General features: G+C 38.6%; 3 protein-coding genes and 4 non-coding genes across 7 annotated transcripts; 3 read left to right on the forward strand and 4 right to left on the reverse strand.

Annotated features, from left to right (window-relative positions):
* The first annotated feature begins 1,630 nt into the window (after nt 1–1,630).
* On the forward strand, nt 1,631–5,086 carry LOC136764553 (ubiquitin-like). The gene is made up of 5 exons (XM_066718718.1): nt 1,631–2,020; nt 2,704–2,759; nt 3,026–3,089; nt 3,185–3,362; nt 4,795–5,086. Exons 1-5 carry the CDS (start codon nt 1,988–1,990, stop codon nt 4,875–4,877), a joined length of 414 nt encoding a protein of 137 aa, XP_066574815.1. The 5' UTR covers nt 1,631–1,987; the 3' UTR covers nt 4,878–5,086.
* A 2,968-nt stretch (nt 5,087–8,054) lies between these two features.
* trnaa-ugc (transfer RNA alanine (anticodon UGC)) lies at nt 8,055–8,126 on the reverse strand. Its single transcript has one exon. It is a non-coding gene; the product is annotated as a tRNA-Ala (tRNA).
* A 234-nt stretch (nt 8,127–8,360) lies between these two features.
* Nucleotides 8,361–8,434, reverse strand: trnai-aau (transfer RNA isoleucine (anticodon AAU)). Its single transcript has one exon. It is a non-coding gene; the product is annotated as a tRNA-Ile (tRNA).
* A 2,047-nt stretch (nt 8,435–10,481) lies between these two features.
* On the forward strand, nt 10,482–14,039 carry LOC136764552 (ubiquitin-like). Its single transcript, XM_066718717.1, has 5 exons — nt 10,482–10,871; nt 11,555–11,610; nt 11,875–11,938; nt 12,034–12,211; nt 13,755–14,039. Exons 1-5 carry the CDS (start codon nt 10,839–10,841, stop codon nt 13,835–13,837), a joined length of 414 nt encoding a protein of 137 aa, XP_066574814.1. The 5' UTR covers nt 10,482–10,838; the 3' UTR covers nt 13,838–14,039.
* A 2,976-nt stretch (nt 14,040–17,015) lies between these two features.
* On the reverse strand, nt 17,016–17,087 carry trnaa-ugc (transfer RNA alanine (anticodon UGC)). The gene has a single exon. It is a non-coding gene; the product is annotated as a tRNA-Ala (tRNA).
* Nucleotides 17,088–17,321: 234 nt separating this feature from the next.
* trnai-aau (transfer RNA isoleucine (anticodon AAU)) lies at nt 17,322–17,395 on the reverse strand. The gene has a single exon. It is a non-coding gene; the product is annotated as a tRNA-Ile (tRNA).
* Nucleotides 17,396–19,451: 2,056 nt separating this feature from the next.
* On the forward strand, nt 19,452–23,011 carry LOC136764554 (ubiquitin-like). The gene is made up of 5 exons (XM_066718719.1): nt 19,452–19,841; nt 20,525–20,580; nt 20,845–20,908; nt 21,004–21,181; nt 22,725–23,011. Exons 1-5 carry the CDS (start codon nt 19,809–19,811, stop codon nt 22,805–22,807), a joined length of 414 nt encoding a protein of 137 aa, XP_066574816.1. The 5' UTR covers nt 19,452–19,808; the 3' UTR covers nt 22,808–23,011.

Genomic DNA, 23,011 nt, shown 5'->3' on the forward strand with positions numbered 1-23,011 from the left:
ATTAGAGTTTGCCAAAAAACATCTAAAGAACCCTGTACAGTTCTGGAACAACATCCTATGGACAGATGAGACAAAGATCAACTTGTACCAGAATGATGGGAAGAGAAGAGTATGGAGAAGGGAAGGACCTGCTCATGATCCGAAGCATTCCACCTCATCTGTGAAGCATGTTATGGCATGGGCATGTATGGCTGCCAAGGGAACTGTTTCTCTTGTATTTATTGATGATGTGACTGCTGAAAAAATGACCGGTTAATCTGATTATTCTTTGAAGGGCTGCAGGTGAGAAAGGGGGAGGGGAGCAGAGCGACATATAAACCTGCTGAGGCAGGAGAGATGTGGTAGCCAAGAGGAACAGACCGAGTAGTCTCCCTTCTAAAACCTGGTGTGCTTGATACCATTTTCTCCACCTGCCAAATAACTATCTCTGTCCTGAAAAGTCCTTACAGCCCTCTTTTGTTATAATCTTTGTCAGTTATGGTTGAAAGATCCCAGGAGAGAAACTATTAAGCCTTGGTGCTGATTTAATATACATTCATGGGGAAGGGGATTCATCTAGGATTAGTTTTTCCTTTTTGTATTATGATTGAGTTGGGGAGTTTTGTAATGATTTGTATTATACTGTAAAATAATGTTTTCACTGTAGTTCTTACCTATTTATTGTGTGTTAGCAAGGGAGTTCCTCTCCAATTGAATGTGATTTATGAAGCACCATGGAAGATAAGATAAGAAGAGTGGAAGATAAATAAAAAAATGTTTATAGTAACCAAACTACTATTTGGCATGCAGGTGTTGTTGATGCACTGCAGAGCAAGTTATTGTGTTGGAATGGACTGGGTCATCTTTACATTATCTGGGGGGAAAATAATACTCTCCCCACTCTTGTGCTTTATTGTACTGTTCTTTGATTCTGTCCCCCCTCTTCCTCAAGGACTTTTACTGTACTTGACTGTTTCTCCCTCCTCTACCTCTCTTTTCTCTGTACTCCTACACTGTATTGCATTTGACCCTCTCTATCTTTCTCCCCCCCTTTCATTTCTATTGCATTGTTCTTTCCTGCACTGTCCTATTCTGTATTGTATCGCTGACCTCTCCCACAAGCTCTCTCTCGCCCGTGTGTTGTCGTGAGGTGGGGCCGGGCCAGGGGCCAGTGATTGTATCAGGGTGGCCATGCCCCCCACCGGCCACCCCCTGTCGGCGCCACTGACCAATATATAAAAAATCTTGGGGGAATAATACCCTCTCCCCACGTTACCTCTCTTGCACTGTATTGTACATTTCTTTGATTCTGTCCCCCCTCTTCCTCCAACTTTAATTGTACTTTACAGTTTCTCCCTCCTCTACCTCTCTTTTTTCTGTACTACACAGGATGGCATTTGACCCTCTCTGTCTCCCCCCACCCCCTTTTCCTTTCTGTTGCAGTTTTTTCGTACACTGTACTGTATCTCTGACCCTCTCCCCCAAGCTCTCTCTCACTGAATACATACACCTGCTGCTTTCCCACAAATAACCCTTTTCTAGACAGCGAAAATGAAAGTGATCAGTGAGCTCGATACATTGTGGGGAAATCCAGAAGGGGAGGAGGGAAATCACACACTGACATACCTACATAAAGTGACACTGTGTGGGGTTGGACGGGGCTCAGGAAACAGTTGGCAGGGGGCCGGAGCAACAGACGTGCTTCTATTATATTTACAGGATGCAGGAGCTCAAAACAAAACGTGTACAAGAAAACTACACAAAATCCTTGCTCCTCTTCAGCCTATATAAAGTCTAGTGCAGTAAAACAATTTCAAGTGAAAGTCTTTCTGGACTGTTTATTATACACGTTAAGTGGGACGGATTCGTGCTGTTACAGAGACAGACTTAGAGGCAGTTACAGTGTGCCATAGTGCTGAGCAGTACAGACACTACAGTGTAGTTCAGTTGAGTACAGTGTTTGGACTCTGCTGTTCTCTGTTTCAATTCTGTGAGATCAGAAGGAGAGATGGGGCAATTATGGAGCTGGTTCACTGAAGCGGTGAGTAGAAACTGACTGGAAAATTGAATATTATAATAACTATGGATATATAATACACTAGTTTATTGTTTTACTGAACATATGCAATAGATACATACTGGACAAAACAGTATCAGAATAAACGCATTAACATCAATTTGAATAATACCCTATCTATAAAAGTATCAGTAAATTAAACTAAAAATCTGAATCAATTGTATTTAGACATTTGGTGTGCATGTTACTTGTGTTCGAAATTTTAAAACCGTTTTAGTTTTAGTCTACAGTTTTGTTAATAATTTTGTGTGTGTGTCTTGTCATTGTATACATTTGTGTGTCTGTGTGATATGAGACCACAGTTACAGTAATGTGTTACAGGAGTTAAAGTACTAATATGCATGTGAGCTGTGCTAGCTGTCAGCTTTGTGTGGTTTGACTTTTGTTTTGCAGGAAACAGTAACACCAAAACTAGTTAGTTGTTAGTGTTGAATACAAATTGTTGCATTACAACACTACAGAACAGATACATTGGGTAGCTGTCAGTATGCATTAAACCATGAAGACAAATAGAAAGAAAAATAAGTAGACAAATCTACAGAAATATGACTCTGCATGAGACACATTCACAGGTATGAGGATGAAATTGTCAGAGGAACAGAAAGAGAAAGTGATGGTGAAAGACTTCTCCAATTTCATGTATACAGCCAGAGCAGGAGGAGGAGGAGAAGAGAGAGGAGGAGTCCAGTCCAGTACAGCCAAGGTAATATCTGCACTGTATTCATGTATTGCTTTCTTTCATTCTCTGTCCCCTTTCTGCTTGTCTCTCTTCTTTCCCTCTCTGATTCTCTATCTTCCCCCTCTCTTTTTCTTTCCCCATCTCTCCTCTCTTGCACACACACGCGTGCACTACCACACCCATATTAATTAAACATTAATGTTTAACCTGCATGTCAGTCTATAAGACATTTTTACATTTATCTATGATAATCTAATTGCAATGGATTTTCTTTCTATTTCTCTCCCCAGAGTGCAGGACCCAGACAGAGAGAAATTAGAAGAGCGCAGCTCCCCTGTCCCCAACCACTTCAGGGTAACTGACCAACTAATATCACTGTTCTGTAGTGGTATTATTATAGTGCGTGTGAGAGTTTTACTGCATCTCTGCCCTCTGCCCCACTCTCTCAGGTGCTCTCAGTGTGCAGTGATGCAGAAAGTGAAGACAGGCTGAACTTGCATGTGAGGCTCCAAGGGGGCAAGACCATCGAACTGGATGTGTTTCCAGGGGAGATGCTGGCCAGTGTGAAAGAAGAAGCATGTCGACAGGCGAACCTGGAGCCAGACCACATGCAACTGGTTTTTGATGGTGAGCAGAGCATGTTGGGTTTCCTTTTGTATATTGTTTTATTGTTATTGGCAGAGAATGATGGGTACTGAAGTTTATATTAGTTATTATATTGTGTCATTATTTTTAGGCTTGTCAGGTAAGGATAGCATGATGAGTAATATTTTAGTTAATATTGTTATTATGATTGTTATTAGTTGTGTTTATTATTATTATAAATGGTATTAATAGTGGTAGTACAAATAATACTAATATTTATATCTGTAACAGAAGTAGTATGTAGACTCTATTTTTTGTTTGGTATTGTAGCATTTGCAGTGGCAAGATAGATTTAGCAGGCTACAGAAAAGTAATAAAAGCAACAGGGAGCCTCAATAACAGAGGTGGAGTCCCAGAATTGGGGAAGCTACTTTTAATAAAAAAGTTGATAATGGCACTATAAACTGCTTTGGATTAAAAGTAGCTAGCTAAAGCTACTTTTGAAAATGGTTGAATATATACATATGCATCAAAATGCAAGACCAAATCAAACCGAAAACAGTAACAGTGGTTACATTACAGGTAATTGAATCCTTGAAAGAATGACGTGCATTTGCAGGGGCCCTGACCTTTTAAATATAATATTCCATACATGAAGACACTGTTTGACAAGAAATACAATAGGAGAAATGTCAATGATCCTTATAATACAACCATATATTTCATAGTCTCTCAGTTTACAGTGACAGAGATTCAAAATCTAGCCTTGTAAACTCTTGTTGATGCGACTTAACATTTCAAACTGGAAATCTGAGAAGGTGTTCACTGGCTACATGTGCAGGCTGACCTAGGATTTGTTTTTAAGTTAACATTAATTTAAAATGTAATGGATTTGAATTAAGATCTTTGCATTTACATCTTCTGCACCAGAGCTGGGCAGCCTCTGAAACCTTCATTCCAAAACATTTGAAATATCTGCTGTAACACACCTCTTAAGTAGTTAATAGTATTTAGTATTATATTTTTTTATAGAGTTAAAAGCTCCATACTCAAAAGATTGAAATATTATCAAGCTTTTGATCAAACGGCACAAAATCACAACACACACACACATTTTATTGTTTTATTTTACATTTAACTTGGCCTATTGGTTTGATATCTCCTCTTTAGATGGCTGGGCCCTCTGTGTATTCTTTTTTTCTTTCAGTTGACAATATGTTTGTATATATTGATATATACGTATCTGGCACCCACAAAGGCAAAGAACCCGGAACATTCTCGAACTGATCCCCGCTCTTATTCAAATGCTATTATTTCCTGGAGCAGTGCTTAAACTGACTGTTTACTGGATGAAGTGGTCATTTATAATGAATGGATGTATAGATAAAGAAATGCATAAAAATAGAAGGAATGATTGTCTGACTAAGTCTTTTCCTCTGTTCCTCTTCTCCTTCTGTACCCTCCCTTCTTTCAGGAGAAGTGCTGGATGAAAATAAGAAAGTGAGGGAGAGCAAACTCCGGAGAGGGAATACTCTGAATCTCATTCGCCGTGCTTAGAGAGAGAGAGAGGGCTGAGCATTGTCCACTGCTAAAGCTTTTGTTTATGCATGTATTGTATTTACCACTCCTTCTCAATTTTTTTTTATTAATTTTCTTTCTTCTCATGCTTCTTTTTCTTGCCTTGTAAGCAGTATGTATTTTCATCAATATCTATCTGTATTGCTGTCCTGTATATATTATGTTAAAAGACATAACATGTCATTGTGTATTTATTTGTTTTTTAATTTCCACATTTGTTCGTTTGTTTCCACAATCATTTATTTAAAATTTTTGCAGGGAATATCCTCCATACACTGTGCTTCCTGGTAGACAGCACAGTTTGTTGAGATAGTACTATTGGATAACTTTATACAAACTATGGGTAGGTGAACACTTCTGTAAAGAGAGAGACATGAGAAGGAAATGCTAGTATTATTACTTTCAGTATTAATACTAATCTTATCGATAGCTGTATGTTCATTGATTTCTTTATATGTTATATATCTATAGATATTTGGACATGGACAACATTTTCATAATTTTGGCTCTGTACACCACCACAATTGATTTGAAAGGAAACAATCAAGATGTTCTTTAATTTGAGGGTAGTTACATCCAATTTGGGTGAACGGTGTAGGAATTACACACATTTTTATATGTGGTCCCCCCAATTTTAAGGCATCAAAAGTAATTGGACAAGCTAACATAATCATGAATTCAATTGTGAGATTCAATACTTGGTGGCAAATCCTTTGCAGTCAATGACTGCCTGAAGTCTGGGACCCATAAACAACAGCAGATGCTGGGTTTCTTCCCTAGTGATGCTCTGCCAGGCCTGCACTACATATGTCTTTAGTTCCTGCTTGTTCTTGGGGTGTTTTGCCTTAAGTTTTGCCTTAGAAATCAAAACAAACCAATCAGAGAGAGAGCAAAAACATTAGGTGTGGCCAAATCAACTATTTGGAACATTCTTAAAAAGAAAGAACGCACTGCTGAACTCAGGAACACCAAAAGGCCCAGAAGACCATGGAGAACAACTGAGGTGGATGACAGAAGAATTCTTTCCCTGTTTTTGTTGTGTGAGCAGAGCATGTTGGGTTTCCTTTTGTATATTGTTTTATTGTTATTGGCAGAGAATGATGGGTACTGAAGTTTATATTAGTTATTATATTGTGTCATTATTTTTAGGCTTGTCAGGTAAGGATAGCATGATGAGTAATATTTTAGTTAATATTGTTACTGCTTTGGATTAAAAGTAGCTAGCTAAAGCTACTTTTGAAAATGGTTGAATATATACATATGCATCAAAATGCAAGACCAAATCAAACCGAAAACAGTAACAGTGGTTACGTTACAGGTAATTGAATCCTTGAAAGAATGACGTGCATTTGCAGGGGCCCTGACCTTTTAAATATAATATTCCATACATGAAGACACTGTTTGACAAGAAATACAATAGGAGAAATGTCAATGATCCTTATAATACAACCATATATTTCATAGTCTCTCAGTTTACAGTGACAGAGATTCAAAATCTAGCCTTGTAAACTCTTGTTGATGCGACTTAACATTTCAAACTGGAAATCTGAGAAGGTGTTCTCTGGCTACATGTGCAGGCTGACCTAGGATTTGTTTTTAAGTTAACATTAATTTAAAATGTAATGGATTTGAATTAAGATCTTTGCATTTACATCTTCTGCACCAGAGCTGGGCAGCCTCTGAAACCTTCATTCCAAAACATTTGAAATATCTGCTGTAACACACCTCTTAAGTAGTTAATAGTATTTAGTATTATATTTTTTTTATAGAGTTAAAAGCTCCATACTCAAAAGATTGAAATATTATCAAGCTTTTGATCAAATGGCACAAAATCACAACACACACACACATTTTATGATGTGTGGCCAGCATTGAACAACATTCAAATTGCAAAAGCAATGCTGGCCAAGTTTGCACCAACAATTTCTTGTAATTTGATTGTTGGCTTTGTTCTCTGCATCCTGGCAAATTATAACTATTACAACTTGGCCTATTGGTTTGATATCTCCTCTTTAGATGGCTGGGCCCTCTGTGTATTCTTTTTTTCTTTCAGTTGACAATATGTTTGTATATATTGATATATACGTATCTGGCACCCACAAAGGCAAAGAACCCGGAACATTCTTGAACTGATCCCCGCTCTTATTCAAATGCTATTATTTCCTGGAGCAGTGCTTAAACTGACTGTTTACTGGATGAAGTGGTCATTTATAATGAATGGATGTACAGTGAGGGAAAAAAGTATTTGATCCCCTGCTGATGTTGTACGTTTGCCCACTGACAAAGAAATGATCAGTCTATCATTTTAATGGTAGGTGTATTTTAACAGTGAGAGACAGGATAACAGCAAAAAAATCCTGGAAAACGCATTTCAAAAAAGTTATAATTTGATTTGCATGTTAATGAGGGAAATAAGTATTTGATCCCCTATCAATCAGCAAGATTTCTGGCTCCCAGGTGTCTTTTATACAGGTAACGAGCTGAGATTAGGAGCACTCTCTTAAAGGGAGTGGGTTCGAATCCCACTTCTGACAAGTGTTTTGTGTCTCTAATCCACATTAGTCAGTGCGATTCCCTCATATACTATACTTGGAAGCATGAGCAGCACTGTGCTTCTTGCGGAGGATTACTATAGAGGACCACATTTTTTTAAAATAACAAATACTTACAGATTAAAATACATGTTGAATTAAATGAATACATGTTTACAACCAAAAAAGAATAAACATGTCTATTTGTTTATTTATTTCGATATTCATTAATTTATTCCTGTCTGTATTTAGTTTAACATATATTTGTTTATTTCTATATTATTTTATCTGCATTTATTTGAAGTTTTGGCATGGACAGTCCTCCAGACGCCATACATATGTCTCACCACTAGGTGTCGCAGCGAGACAACGATGCATTTACTGCAATAAATAACAGTGAAAACGCAAGGAGAGAATACAGATATAAACGTATTTCTTTATTTTTCAAATGAACGTGGTACGTATTTTTATTTACAAAATTAATATAAAATGCGGTTGTACTCTTGTAAGGAGAGCATTATATTGTTTACAAGGGCACGTCACTGCAACACACTATTTGTTAGAGCTTGCATTGGATAGCTTTAAAAGGCAAGATGATGTCTTATGTTCAGTAAAACGCACAGTGTGGAGATGCCGGGGATTGAACCCGGGGCCTCATACATGCAAAGCATGCGCTCTACCACTGAGCTACATCCCCGTCGCATGCGCGCTCTCCCTGCGCACTGCAGCCTCCTGTCCTGTAACCATCTCTCGCATGATCTGCTCTGTAGTGAAGACTATTGTTCATTTGCAATGATGGGGGTGAACACGCACACATTTCTGTAATGAGAGGCGTTCAGAAGGACATGGCAGTATTGCCGCGTACATTATAAGTTATGATAAGAATGAGAATATCAGTAATATTGGGATGGGTTAGATGTAAAACGCAATCTGGCCAGTACGGGGGTCGAACCCGCGACCTTGGCGTTATTAGCACCACGCTCTAACCAGCTGAGCTAACCGGCCGCCGTAGCGGAACGTTTTGGCAAATGTGGAAAAAGCAGACAAAAGCATCATATGGGTCCATTTCACTGCATTGTTTTGCCTTAAGTTTTGCCTTAGAAATCAAAACAAACCAATCAGAGAGAGAGCAAAAACATTAGGTGTGGCCAAATCAACTATTTGGAACATTCTTAAAAAGAAAGAACGCACTGCTGAACTCAGGAACACCAAAAGGCCCAGAAGACCATGGAGAACAACTGAGGTGGATGACAGAAGAATTCTTTCCCTGGTGAAGAAACCCCTTCACAACAGTTGGCCAGATCAAGAACACCCTCCAGGAGATAGGCATACCTGTGTCAAAGTCGACAATCAAGAGAAGACTTCACCAGAGTAAATACAGAGGGTTTACCACAAGATGTAAACAGGAAACAGGAAGACCAGATTAGAGTTTGCCAAAAAACATCTAAAGAACCCTGTACAGTTCTGGAACAACATCCTATGGACAGATGAGACAAAGATCAACTTGTACCAGAATGATGGGAAGAGAAGAGTATGGAGAAGGGAAGGACCTGCTCATGATCCGAAGCATTCCACCTCATCTGTGAAGCATGTTATGGCATGGGCATGTATGGCTGCCAAGGGAACTGTTTCTCTTGTATTTATTGATGATGTGACTGCTGAAAAAATGACCGGTTAATCTGATTATTCTTTGAAGGGCTGCAGGTGAGAAAGGGGGAGGGGAGCAGAGCGACATATAAACCTGCTGAGGCAGGAGAGATGTGGTAGCCAAGAGGAACAGACCGAGTAGTCTCCCTTCTAAAACCTGGTGTGCTTGATACCGTTTTCTCCACCTGCCAAATAACTATCTCTGTCCTGAAAAGTCCTTACAGCCCTCTTTTGTTATAATCTTTGTCAGTTATGTTTGAAAGATCCCAGGAGAGAAACTATTAAGCCTTGGTGCTGATTTAATATACATTCATGGGGAAGGGGATTCATCTAGGATTAGTTTTTCCTTTTTGTATTATGATTGAGTTGGGGAGTTTTGTAATGATTTGTATTATACTGTAAAATAATGTTTTCACTGTAGTTCTTACCTATTTATTGTGTGTTAGCAAGGGAGTTCCTCTCCAATTGAATGTGATTTATGAAGCACCATGGAAGATAAGATAAGAAGAGTGGAAGATAAATAAAAAAATGTTTATAGTAACCAAACTACTATTTGGCATGCAGGTGTTGTTGATGCACTGCAGAGCAAGTTATTGTGTTGGAATGGACTGGGTCTTCTTTACATTATCTGGGGGGAAAATAATACTCTCCCCACTCTTGTGCTTTATTGTACTGTTCTTTGATTCTGTCCCCCCTCTTCCTCAAGGACTTTTACTGTACTTGACTGTTTCTCCCTCCTCTACCTCTCTTTTCTCTGTACTCCTACACTGTATTGCATTTGACCCTCTCTATCTTTCTCCCCCCCTTTCATTTCTATTGCATTGTTCTTTCCTGCACTGTCCTATTCTGTATTGTATCGCTGACCTCTCCCACAAGCTCTCTCTCGCCCGTGTGTTGTCGTGAGGTGGGGCCGGGCCAGGGGCCAGTGATTGTATCAGGGTGGCCATGCCCCCCACCGGCCACCCCCTGTCGGCGCCACTGACCAATATATAAAAAATCTTGGGGGAATAATACCCTCTCCCCACGTTACCTCTCTTGCACTGTATTGTACATTTCTTTGATTCTGTCCCCCCTCTTCCTCCAACTTTAATTGTACTTTACAGTTTCTCCCTCCTCTACCTCTCTTTTTTCTGTACTACACAGGATGGCATTTGACCCTCTCTGTCTCCCCCCACCCCCTTTTCCTTTCTGTTGCAGTTTTTTCGTACACTGTACTGTATCTCTGACCCTCTCCCCCAAGCTCTCTCTCACTGAATACATACACCTGCTGCTTTCCCACAAATAACCCTTTTCTAGACAGCGAAAATGAAAGTGATCAGTGAGCTCGATACATTGTGGGGAAATCCAGAAGGGGAGGAGGGAAATCACACACTGACATACCTACATAAAGTGACACTGTGTGGGGTTGGACGGGGCTCAGGAAACAGTTGGCAGGGGGCCGGAGCAACAGACGTGCTTCTATTATATTTACAGGATGCAGGAGCTCAAAACAAAACGTGTACAAGAAAACTACACAAAATCCTTGCTCCTCTTCAGCCTATATAAAGTCTAGTGCAGTAAAACAATTTCAAGTGAAAGTCTTTCTGGACTGTTTATTATACACGTTAAGTGGGACGGATTCGTGCTGTTACAGAGACAGACTTAGAGGCAGTTACAGTGTGCCATAGTGCTGAGCAGTACAGACACTACAGTGTAGTTCAGTTGAGTACAGTGTTTGGACTCTGCTGTTCTCTGTTTCAATTCTGTGAGATCAGAAGGAGAGATGGGGCAATTATGGAGCTGGTTCACTGAAGCGGTGAGTAGAAACTGACTGGAAAATTGAATATTATAATAACTATGGATATATAATACACTAGTTTATTGTTTTACTGAACATATGCAATAGATACATACTGGACAAAACAGTATCAGAATAAACGCATTAACATCAATGTGAATAATACCCTATCTATAAAAGTATCCGTAAATTAAACTAAAAATCTGAATCAATTGTATTTAGACATTTGGTGTGCATGTTACTTGTGTTCGAAATTTTAAAACCGTTTTAGTTTTAGTCTACAGTTTTGTTAATAATTTTGTGTGTGTGTCTTGTCATTGTATACATTTGTGTGTCTGTGTGATATGAGACCACAGTTACAGTAATGTGTTACAGGAGTTAAAGTACTAATATGCATGTGAGCTGTGCTAGCTGTCAGCTTTGTGTGGTTTGACTTTTGTTTTGCAGGAGACAGTAACACCAAAACTAGTTAGTTGTTAGTGTTGAATACAAATTGTTGCATTACAACACTACAGAACAGATACATTGGGTAGCTGTCAGTATGCATTAAACCATGAAGACAAATAGAAAGAAAAATATGTAGAAAAATCAACAGAAATATGACTCTGCATGAGACACATTCACAGGTATGAGGATGAAATTGTCAGAGGAACAGAAAGAGAAAGTGATGGTGAAAGACTTCTCCAATTTCATGTATACAGCCAGAGCAGGAGGAGGAGGAGAAGAGAGAGGAGGAGTCCAGTCCAGTACAGCCAAGGTAATATCTGCACTGTATTCATGTATTGCTTTCTTTCATTCTCTGTCCCCTTTCTGCTTGTCTCTCTTCTTTCCCTCTCTGATTCTCTATCTTCCCCCTCTCTTTTTCTTTCCCCATCTCTCCTCTCTTGCACACACACGCGTGCACTACCACACCCATATTAATTAAACATTAATGTTTAACCTGCATGTCAGTCTGAGACATTTTTACATTTATCTATGATAATCTAATTGCAATGGATTTTCTTTCTATTTCTCTCCCCAGAGTGCAGGACCCAGACAGAGAGAAATTAGAAGAGCGCAGCTCCCCTGTCCCCAACCACTTCAGGGTAACTGACCAACTAATATCACTGTTCTGTAGTGGTATTATTATAGTGCGTGTGAGAGTTTTACTGCATCTCTGCCCTCTGCCCCACTCTCTCAGGTGCTCTCAGTGTGCAGTGATGCAGAAAGTGAAGACAGGCTGAACTTGCATGTGAGGCTCCAAGGGGGCAAGACCATCGAACTGGATGTGTTTCCAGGGGAGATGCTGGCCAGTGTGAAAGAAGAAGCATGTCGACAGGCGAACCTGGAGCCAGACCACATGCAACTGGTTTTTGATGGTGAGCAGAGCATGTTGGGTTTCCTTTTGTATATTGTTTTATTGTTATTGGCAGAGAATGATGGGTACTGAAGTTTATATTAGTTATTATATTGTGTCATTATTTTTAGGCTTGTCAGGTAAGGATAGCATGATGAGTAATATTTTAGTTAATATTGTTATTATGATTGTTATTAGTTGTGTTTATTATTATTATAAATGGTATTAATAGTGGTAGTACAAATAATACTAATATTTATATCTGTAACAGAAGTAGTATGTAGACTCTATTTTTTGTTTGGTATTGTAGCATTTGCAGTGGCAAGATAGATTTAGCAGGCTACAGAAAAGTAATAAAAGCAACAGGGAGCCTCAATAACAGAGGTGGAGTCCCAGAATTGGGGAAGCTACTTTTAATAAAAAAGTTGATAATGGCACTATAAACTGCTTTGGATTAAAAGTAGCTAGCTAAAGCTACTTTTGAAAATGGTTGAATATATACATATGCATCAAAATGCAAGACCAAATCAAACCGAAAACAGTAACAGTGGTTACATTACAGGTAATTGAATCCTTGAAAGAATGACGTGCATTTGCAGGGGCCCTGACCTTTTAAATATAATATTCCATACATGAAGACACTGTTTGACAAGAAATACAATAGGAGAAATGTCAATGATCCTTATAATACAACCATATATTTCATAGTCTCTCAGTTTACAGTGACAGAGATTCAAAATCTAGCCTTGTAAACTCTTGTTGATGCGACTTAACATTTCAAACTGGAAATCTGAGAAGGTGTTCACTGGCTACATGTGCAGGCTGACCTAGGATTTGTTTTTAAGTTAACATTAATTTAAAATGTAATGGATTTGAATTAAGATCTTTGCATTTACATCTTCTGCACCAGAGCTGGGCAGCCTCTGAAACCTTCATTCCAAAACATTTGAAATATCTGCTGTAACACACCTCTTAAGTAGTTAATAGTATTTAGTATTATATTTTTTTATAGAGTTAAAAGCTCCATACTCAAAAGATTGAAATATTATCAAGCTTTTGATCAAACGGCACAAAATCACAACACACACACACATTTTATGATGTGTGGCCAGCATTGAACAACATTCAAATTGCAAAAGCAATGCTGGCCAAGTTTGCACCAACAATTTCTTGTAATTTGATTGATGGATTTGTTCTCTGCATCCTGGCAAATTATAACTATTACAACTTGGCCTATTGGTTTGATATCTCCTCTTTAGATGGCTGGGCCCTCTGTGTATTCTTTTTTTCTTTCAGTTGACAATATGTTTGTATATATTGATATATATACGTATCTGGCACCCACAAAGGCACAGAACCCGGAACATTCTTGAACTGATCCCCGCTCTTATTCAAATGCTATTATTTCCTGGAGCAGTGCTTAAACTGACTGTTTACTGGATGAAGTGGTCATTTATAATGAATGGATGTATAGATAAAGAAATGCATAAAAATAGAAGGAATGATTGTCTGACTAAGTCTTTTCCTCTGTTCCTCTTCTCCTTCTGTACCCTCCCTTCTTTCAGGAGAAGTGCTGGATGAAAATAAGAAAGTGAGGGAGAGCAAACTCCGGAGAGGGAATACTCTGAATCTCATTCGCCGTGCTTAGAGAGAGAGAGAGGGCTGAGCATTGTCCACTGCTAAAGCTTTTGTTTATGCATGTATTGTATTTACCACTCCTTCTCAATTTTTTTTTATTAATTTTCTTTCTTCTCCTGCTTCTTTTTCTTGCCTTGTAAGCAGTATGTATTTTCATCAATATCTATCTGTATTGCTGTCCTGTATATATTATGTTAAAAGACATAACATGTCATTGTGTATTTATTTGTTTTTTAATTTCCACATTTGTTCGTTTGTTTCCACAATCATTTATTTAAAATTTTTGCAGGGAATATCCTCCATACACTGTGCTTCCTGGTAGACAGCACAGTTTGTTGAGATAGTACTATTGGATAACTTTATACAAACTATGGGTAGGTGAACACTTCTGTAAAGAGAGAGACATGAGAAGGAAATGCTAGTATTATTACTTTCAGTATTAATACTAATCTTATCGATAGCTGTATGTTCATTGATTTCTTTATATGTTATATATCTATAGATATTTGGACATGGACAACATTTTCATAATTTTGGCTCTGTACACCACCACAATTGATTTGAAAGGAAACAATCAAGATGTTCTTTAATTTGAGGGTAGTTACATCCAATTTGGGTGAACGGTGTAGGAATTACACACATTTTTATATGTGGTCCCCCCAATTTTAAGGCATCAAAAGTAATTGGACAAGCTAACATAATCATGAATTCAATTGTGAGATTCAATACTTGGTGGCAAATCCTTTGCAGTCAATGACTGCCTGAAGTCTGGGACCCATAAACAACAGCAGATGCTGGGTTTCTTCCCTAGTGATGCTCTGCCAGGCCTGCACTACATATGTCTTTAGTTCCTGCTTGTTCTTGGGGTGTTTTGCCTTAAGTTTTGCCTTAGAAATCAAAACAAACCAATCAGAGAGAGAGAGCAAAAACATTAGGTGTGGCCAAATCAACTATTTGGAACATTCTTAAAAAGAAAGAACGCACTGCTGAACTCAGGAACACCAAAAGGCCCAGAAGACCATGGAGAACAACTGAGGTGGATGACAGAAGAATTCTTTCCCTGTTTTTGTTGTGTGAGCAGAGCATGTTGGGTTTCCTTTTGTATATTGTTTTATTGTTATTGGCAGAGAATGATGGGTACTGAAGTTTATATTAGTTATTATATTGTGTCATTATTTTTAGGCTTGTCAGGTAAGGATAGCATGATGAGTAATATTTTAGTTAATATTGTTACTGCTTTGGATTAAAAGTAGCTAGCTAAAGCTACTTTTGAAAATGGTTGAATATATACATATGCATCAAAATGCAAGACCAAATCAAACCGAAAACAGTAACAGTGGTTACGTTACAGGTAATTGAATCCTTGAAAGAATGACGTGCATTTGCAGGGGCCCTGACCTTTTAAATATAATATTCCATACATGAAGACACTGTTTGACAAGAAATACAATAGGAGAAATGTCAATGATCCTTATAATACAACCATATATTTCATAGTCTCTCAGTTTACAGTGACAGAGATTCAAAATCTAGCCTTGTAAACTCTTGTTGATGCGACTTAACATTTCAAACTGGAAATCTGAGAAGGTGTTCTCTGGCTACATGTGCAGGCTGACCTAGGATTTGTTTTTAAGTTAACATTAATTTAAAATGTAATGGATTTGAATTAAGATCTTTGCATTTACATCTTCTGCACCAGAGCTGGGCAGTCTCTGAAACCTTCATTCCAAAACATTTGAAATATCTGCTGTAACACACCTCTTAAGTAGTTAATAGTATTTAGTATTATATTTTTTTATAGAGTTAAAAGCTCCATACTCAAAAGATTGAAATATTATCAAGCTTTTGATCAAATGGCACAAAATCACAACACACACACACACTTTATGATGTGTGGCCAGCATTGAACAACATTCAAATTGCAAAAGCAATGCTGGCCAAGTTTGCACCAACAATTTCTTGTAATTTGATTGATGGCTTTGTTCTCTGCATCCTGGCAAATTATAACTATTACAACTTGGCCTATTGGTTTGATATCTCCTCTTTAGATGGCTGGGCCCTCTGTGTATTCTTTTTTTCTTTCAGTTGACAATATGTTTGTATATATTGATATATACGTATCTGGCACCCACAAAGGCAAAGAACCCGGAACATTCTCGAACTGATCCCCGCTCTTATTCAAATGCTATTATTTCCTGGAGCAGTGCTTAAACTGACTGTTTACTGGATGAAGTGGTCATTTATAATGAATGGATGTACAGTGAGGGAAAAAAGTATTTGATCCCCTGCTGATGTTGTACGTTTGCCCACTGACAAAGAAATGATCAGTCTATCATTTTAATGGTAGGTGTATTTTAACAGTGAGAGACAGGATAACAGCAAAAAAATCCTGGAAAACGCATTTCAAAAAAGTTATAATTTGATTTGCATGTTAATGAGGGAAATAAGTATTTGATCCCCTATCAATCAGCAAGATTTCTGGCTCCCAGGTGTCTTTTATACAGGTAACGAGCTGAGATTAGGAGCACTCTCTTAAAGGGAGTGGGTTCGAATCCCACTTCTGACAAGTGTTTTGTGTCTCTAATCCACATTAGTCAGTGCGATTCCCTCATATACTATACTTGGAAGCATGAGCAGCACTGTGCTTCTTGCGGAGGATTACTATAGAGGACCACATTTTTTTAAAATAACAAATACATACAGATTAAAATACATGTTGAATTAAATGAATACATGTTTACAACCAAAAAAGAATAAACATGTCTATTTGTTTATTTATTTCGATATTCATTAATTTATTCCTGTCTGTATTTAGTTTAACATATATTTGTTTATTTCTATATTATTTTATCTGCATTTATTTGAAGTTTTGGCATGGACAGTCCTCCATACGCCTTACATATGTCTCACCACTAGGTGTCGCAGCGAGACAACGATGCATTTACTGCAATAAATAAAAGTGAAAACGCAAGGAGAGAATACAGATATAAACGTATTTCTTTATTTTTCAAATGAACGTGGTACGTATTTTTATTTACAAAATTAATATAAAATGCGGTTGTACTCTTGTAAGGAGAGCATTATATTGTTTACAAGGGCACGTCACTGCAACACACTATTTGTTAGAGCTTGCATTGGATAGCTTTAAAAGGCAAGATGATGTCTAATGTTCAGTAAAACGCACAGTGTGGAGATGCCGGGGATTGAACCCGGGGCCTCATACATGCAAAGCATGCGCTCTACCACTGAGCTACATCCCCGTCGCATGCGCGCTCTCCCTGCGCACTGCAGCCTCCTGTCCTGTAACCATCTCTCGCATGATCTGCTCTGAAGTGAAGACTATTGTTCATTTGCAATGATGGGGGTGAACACGCACACATTTCTGTAATGAGAGGCGTTCAGAAGGACATGGCAGTATTGCCGCGTACATTATAAGTTATGATAAGAATGAGAATATCAGTAATATTGGGATGGGTTAGATGTAAAACGCAATCTGGCCAGTACGGGGGTCGAACCCGCGACCTTGGCGTTATTAGCACCACGCTCTAACCAGCTGAGCTAACCGGCCGCCGTAGCGGAACGTTTTGGCAAATGTGGAAAAAGCAGACAAAAGCATCATATGGGTCCATTTCACTGCATTGTGGGGTGTTTTGCCTTAAGTTTTGCCTTAGAAATCAAAACAAACCAATCAGAGAGAGAGCAAAAACATTAGGTGTGGCCAAATCAACTATTTGGAACATTCTTAAAAAGAAAGAACGCACTGCTGAACTCAGGAACACCAAAAGGCCCAGAAGACCATGGAGAACAACTGAGGTGGATGACAGAAGAATTCTTTCCCTGGTGAAGAAAAACCCTTTCACAACAGTTGGCCAGATCAAGAACACCCTCCAGGAGATAGGCATACCTGTGTCAAAGTCGACAATCAAGAGAAGACTTCACCAGAGTAAATACAGAGGGTTTACCACAAGATGTAAACAGGAAACAGGAAGACCAGATTAGAGTTTGCCAAAAAACATCTAAAGAACCCTGTACAGTTCTGGAACAACATCCTATGGACAGATGAGACAAAGATCAACTTGTACCAGAATGATGGGAAGAGAAGAGTATGGAGAAGGGAAGGACCTGCTCATGATCCGAAGCATTCCACCTCATCTGTGAAGCATGTTATGGCATGGGCATGTATGGCTGCCAAGGGAACTGTTTCTCTTGTATTTATTGATGATGTGACTGCTGAAAAAATGACCGGTTAATCTGATTATTCTTTGAAGGGCTGCAGGTGAGAAAGGGGGAGGGGAGCAGAGCGACATATAAACCTGCTGAGGCAGGAGAGATGTGGTAGCCAAGAGGAACAGACCGAGTAGTCTCCCTTCTAAAACCTGGTGTGCTTGATACCGTTTTCTCCACCTGCCAAATAACTATCTCTGTCCTGAAAAGTCCTTACAGCCCTCTTTTGTTATAATCTTTGTCAGTTATGTTTGAAAGATCCCAGGAGAGAAACTATTAAGCCTTGGTGCTGATTTAATATACATTCATGGGGAAGGGGATTCATCTAGGATTAGTTTTTCCTTTTTGTATTATGATTGAGTTGGGGAGTTTTGTAATGATTTGTATTATACTGTAAAATAATGTTTTCACTGTAGTTCTTACCTATTTATTGTGTGTTAGCAAGGGAGTTCCTCTCCAATTGAATGTGATTTATGAAGCACCATGGAAGATAAGATAAGAAGAGTGGAAGATAAATAAAAAAATGTTTATAGTAACCAAACTACTATTTGGCATGCAGGTGTTGTTGATGCACTGCAGAGCAAGTTATTGTGTTGGAATGGACTGGGTCTTCTTTACATTATCTGGGGGGAAAATAATACTCTCCCCACTCTTGTGCTTTATTGTACTGTTCTTTGATTCTGTCCCCCCTCTTCCTCAAGGACTTTTACTGTACTTGACTGTTTCTCCCTCCTCTACCTCTCTTTTCTCTGTACTCCTACACTGTATTGCATTTGACCCTCTCTATCTTTCTCCCCCCCTTTCATTTCTATTGCATTGTTCTTTCCTGCACTGTCCTATTCTGTATTGTATCGCTGACCTCTCCCACAAGCTCTCTCTCGCCCGTGTGTTGTCGTGAGGTGGGGCCGGGCCAGGGGCCAGTGATTGTATCAGGGTGGCCATGCCCCCCACCGGCCACCCCCTGTCGGCGCCACTGACCAATATATAAAAAATCTTGGGGGAATAATACCCTCTCCCCACGTTACCTCTCTTGCACTGTATTGTACATTTCTTTGATTCTGTCCCCCCTCTTCCTCCAACTTTAATTGTACTTTACAGTTTCTCCCTCCTCTACCTCTCTTTTTTCTGTACTACACAGGATGGCATTTGACCCTCTCTGTCTCCCCCCACCCCCTTTTCCTTTCTGTTGCAGTTTTTTCGTACACTGTACTGTATCTCTGACCCTCTCCCCCAAGCTCTCTCTCACTGAATACATACACCTGCTGCTTTCCCACAAATAACCCTTTTCTAGACAGCGAAAATGAAAGTGATCAGTGAGCTCGATACATTGTGGGGAAATCCAGAAGGGGAGGAGGGAAATCACACACTGACATACCTACATAAAGTGACACTGTGTGGGGTTGGACGGGGCTCAGGAAACAGTTGGCAGGGGGCCGGAGCAACAGACGTGCTTCTATTATATTTACAGGATGCAGGAGCTCAAAACAAAACGTGTACAAGAAAACTACACAAAATCCTTGCTCCTCTTCAGCCTATATAAAGTCTAGTGCAGTAAAACAATTTCAAGTGAAAGTCTTTCTGGACTGTTTATTATACACGTTAAGTGGGACGGATTCGTGCTGTTACAGAGACAGACTTAGAGGCAGTTACAGTGTGCCATAGTGCTGAGCAGTACAGACACTACAGTGTAGTTCAGTTGAGTACAGTGTTTGGACTCTGCTGTTCTCTGTTTCAATTCTGTGAGATCAGAAGGAGAGATGGGGCAATTATGGAGCTGGTTCACTGAAGCGGTGAGTAGAAACTGACTGGAAAATTGAATATTATAATAACTATGGATATATAATACACTAGTTTATTGTTTTACTGAACATATGCAATAGATACATACTGGACAAAACAGTATCAGAATAAACGCATTAACATCAATGTGAATAATACCCTATCTATAAAAGTATCCGTAAATTAAACTAAAAATCTGAATCAATTGTATTTAGACATTTGGTGTGCATGTTACTTGTGTTCGAAATTTTAAAACCGTTTTAGTTTTAGTCTACAGTTTTGTTAATAATTTTGTGTGTGTGTCTTGTCATTGTATACATTTGTGTGTCTGTGTGATATGAGACCACAGTTACAGTAATGTGTTACAGGAGTTAAAGTACTAATATGCATGTGAGCTGTGCTAGCTGTCAGCTTTGTGTGGTTTGACTTTTGTTTTGCAGGAGACAGTAACACCAAAACTAGTTAGTTGTTAGTGTTGAATACAAATTGTTGCATTACAACACTACAGAACAGATACATTGGGTAGCTGTCAGTATGCATTAAACCATGAAGACAAATAGAAAGAAAAATATGTAGAAAAATCAACAGAAATATGACTCTGCATGAGACACATTCACAGGTATGAGGATGAAATTGTCAGAGGAACAGAAAGAGAAAGTGATGGTGAAAGACTTCTCCAATTTCATGTATACAGCCAGAGCAGGAGGAGGAGGAGAAGAGAGAGGAGGAGTCCAGTCCAGTACAGCCAAGGTAATATCTGCACTGTATTCATGTATTGCTTTCTTTCATTCTCTGTCCCCTTTCTGCTTGTCTCTCTTCTTTCCCTCTCTGATTCTCTATCTTCCCCCTCTCTTTTTCTTTCCCCATCTCTCCTCTCTTGCACACACACGCGTGCACTACCACACCCATATTAATTAAACATTAATGTTTAACCTGCATGTCAGTCTGAGACATTTTTACATTTATCTATGATAATCTAATTGCAATGGATTTTCTTTCTATTTCTCTCCCCAGAGTGCAGGACCCAGACAGAGAGAAATTAGAAGAGCGCAGCTCCCCTGTCCCCAACCACTTCAGGGTAACTGACCAACTAATATCACTGTTCTGTAGTGGTATTATTATAGTGCGTGTGAGAGTTTTACTGCATCTCTGCCCTCTGCCCCACTCTCTCAGGTGCTCTCAGTGTGCAGTGATGCAGAAAGTGAAGACAGGCTGAACTTGCATGTGAGGCTCCAAGGGGGCAAGACCATCGAACTGGATGTGTTTCCAGGGGAGATGCTGGCCAGTGTGAAAGAAGAAGCATGTCGACAGGCGAACCTGGAGCCAGACCACATGCAACTGGTTTTTGATGGTGAGCAGAGCATGTTGGGTTTCCTTTTGTATATTGTTTTATTGTTATTGGCAGAGAATGATGGGTACTGAAGTTTATATTAGTTATTATATTGTGTCATTATTTTTAGGCTTGTCAGGTAAGGATAGCATGATGAGTAATATTTTAGTTAATATTGTTATTATGATTGTTATTAGTTGTGTTTATTATTATTATAAATGGTATTAATAGTGGTAGTACAAATAATACTAATATTTATATCTGTAACAGAAGTAGTATGTAGACTCTATTTTTTGTTTGGTATTGTAGCATTTGCAGTGGCAAGATAGATTTAGCAGGCTACAGAAAAGTAATAAAAGCAACAGGGAGCCTCAATAACAGAGGTGGAGTCCCAGAATTGGGGAAGCTACTTTTAATAAAAAAGTTGATAATGGCACTATAAACTGCTTTGGATTAAAAGTAGCTAGCTAAAGCTACTTTTGAAAATGGTTGAATATATACATATGCATCAAAATGCAAGACCAAATCAAACCGAAAACAGTAACAGTGGTTACATTACAGGTAATTGAATCCTTGAAAGAATGACGTGCATTTGCAGGGGCCCTGACCTTTTAAATATAATATTCCATACATGAAGACACTGTTTGACAAGAAATACAATAGGAGAAATGTCAATGATCCTTATAATACAACCATATATTTCATAGTCTCTCAGTTTACAGTGACAGAGATTCAAAATCTAGCCTTGTAAACTCTTGTTGATGCGACTTAACATTTCAAACTGGAAATCTGAGAAGGTGTTCACTGGCTACATGTGCAGGCTGACCTAGGATTTGTTTTTAAGTTAACATTAATTTAAAATGTAATGGATTTGAATTAAGATCTTTGCATTTACATCTTCTGCACCAGAGCTGGGCAGCCTCTGAAACCTTCATTCCAAAACATTTGAAATATCTGCTGTAACACACCTCTTAAGTAGTTAATAGTATTTAGTATTATATTTTTTTATAGAGTTAAAAGCTCCATACTCAAAAGATTGAAATATTATCAAGCTTTTGATCAAACGGCACAAAATCACAACACACACACACATTTTATGATGTGTGGCCAGCATTGAACAACATTCAAATTGCAAAAGCAATGCTGGCCAAGTTTGCACCAACAATTTCTTGTAATTTGATTGATGGATTTGTTCTCTGCATCCTGGCAAATTATAACTATTACAACTTGGCCTATTGGTTTGATATCTCCTCTTTAGATGGCTGGGCCCTCTGTGTATTCTTTTTTTCTTTCAGTTGACAATATGTTTGTATATATTGATATATATACGTATCTGGCACCCACAAAGGCACAGAACCCGGAACATTCTTGAACTGATCCCCGCTCTTATTCAAATGCTATTATTTCCTGGAGCAGTGCTTAAACTGACTGTTTACTGGATGAAGTGGTCATTTATAATGAATGGATGTATAGATAAAGAAATGCATAAAAATAGAAGGAATGATTGTCTGACTAAGTCTTTTCCTCTGTTCCTCTTCTCCTTCTGTACCCTCCCTTCTTTCAGGAGAAGTGCTGGATGAAAATAAGAAAGTGAGGGAGAGCAAACTCCGGAGAGGGAATACTCTGAATCTCATTCGCCGTGCTTAGAGAGAGAGAGAGGGCTGAGCATTGTCCACTGCTAAAGCTTTTGTTTATGCATGTATTGTATTTACCACTCCTTCTCAATTTTTTTTTATTAATTTTCTTTCTTCTCATGCTTCTTTTTCTTGCCTTGTAAGCAGTATGTATTTTCATCAATATCTATCTGTATTACTGTCCTGTATATATTATGTTAAAAGACATAACATGTCA

Source organism: Amia ocellicauda, chromosome 12 (assembly GCF_036373705.1).
Source record: "Amia ocellicauda isolate fAmiCal2 chromosome 12, fAmiCal2.hap1, whole genome shotgun sequence".
NCBI lineage: Eukaryota > Metazoa > Chordata > Actinopteri > Amiiformes > Amiidae > Amia > Amia ocellicauda.

What these genes read in the sequence shown, in the direction of transcription:
- LOC136764554 (XM_066718719.1), top strand. Translation starts at nt 19,809, where the DNA reads ATGGGGCAATTATGGAGCTGGTTCACTGAAGCG. An exon ending in GGAGCTGGTTCACTGAAGCG is followed by an intron (nt 19,842 to 20,524) that starts GTGAGTAGAAAC and finishes TCATGTATACAG; the next exon opens with CCAGAGCAGGAGGAGGAGGA. An exon ending in TCCAGTCCAGTACAGCCAAG is followed by an intron (nt 20,581 to 20,844) that starts GTAATATCTGCA and finishes TTCTCTCCCCAG; the next exon opens with AGTGCAGGACCCAGACAGAG.
- LOC136764552 (XM_066718717.1), top strand. Translation starts at nt 10,839, where the DNA reads ATGGGGCAATTATGGAGCTGGTTCACTGAAGCG. An exon ending in GGAGCTGGTTCACTGAAGCG is followed by an intron (nt 10,872 to 11,554) that starts GTGAGTAGAAAC and finishes TCATGTATACAG; the next exon opens with CCAGAGCAGGAGGAGGAGGA. An exon ending in TCCAGTCCAGTACAGCCAAG is followed by an intron (nt 11,611 to 11,874) that starts GTAATATCTGCA and finishes TTCTCTCCCCAG; the next exon opens with AGTGCAGGACCCAGACAGAG.
- LOC136764553 (XM_066718718.1), top strand. Translation starts at nt 1,988, where the DNA reads ATGGGGCAATTATGGAGCTGGTTCACTGAAGCG. An exon ending in TCCAGTCCAGTACAGCCAAG is followed by an intron (nt 2,760 to 3,025) that starts GTAATATCTGCA and finishes TTCTCTCCCCAG; the next exon opens with AGTGCAGGACCCAGACAGAG. An exon ending in CTGTCCCCAACCACTTCAGG is followed by an intron (nt 3,090 to 3,184) that starts GTAACTGACCAA and finishes CCACTCTCTCAG; the next exon opens with GTGCTCTCAGTGTGCAGTGA.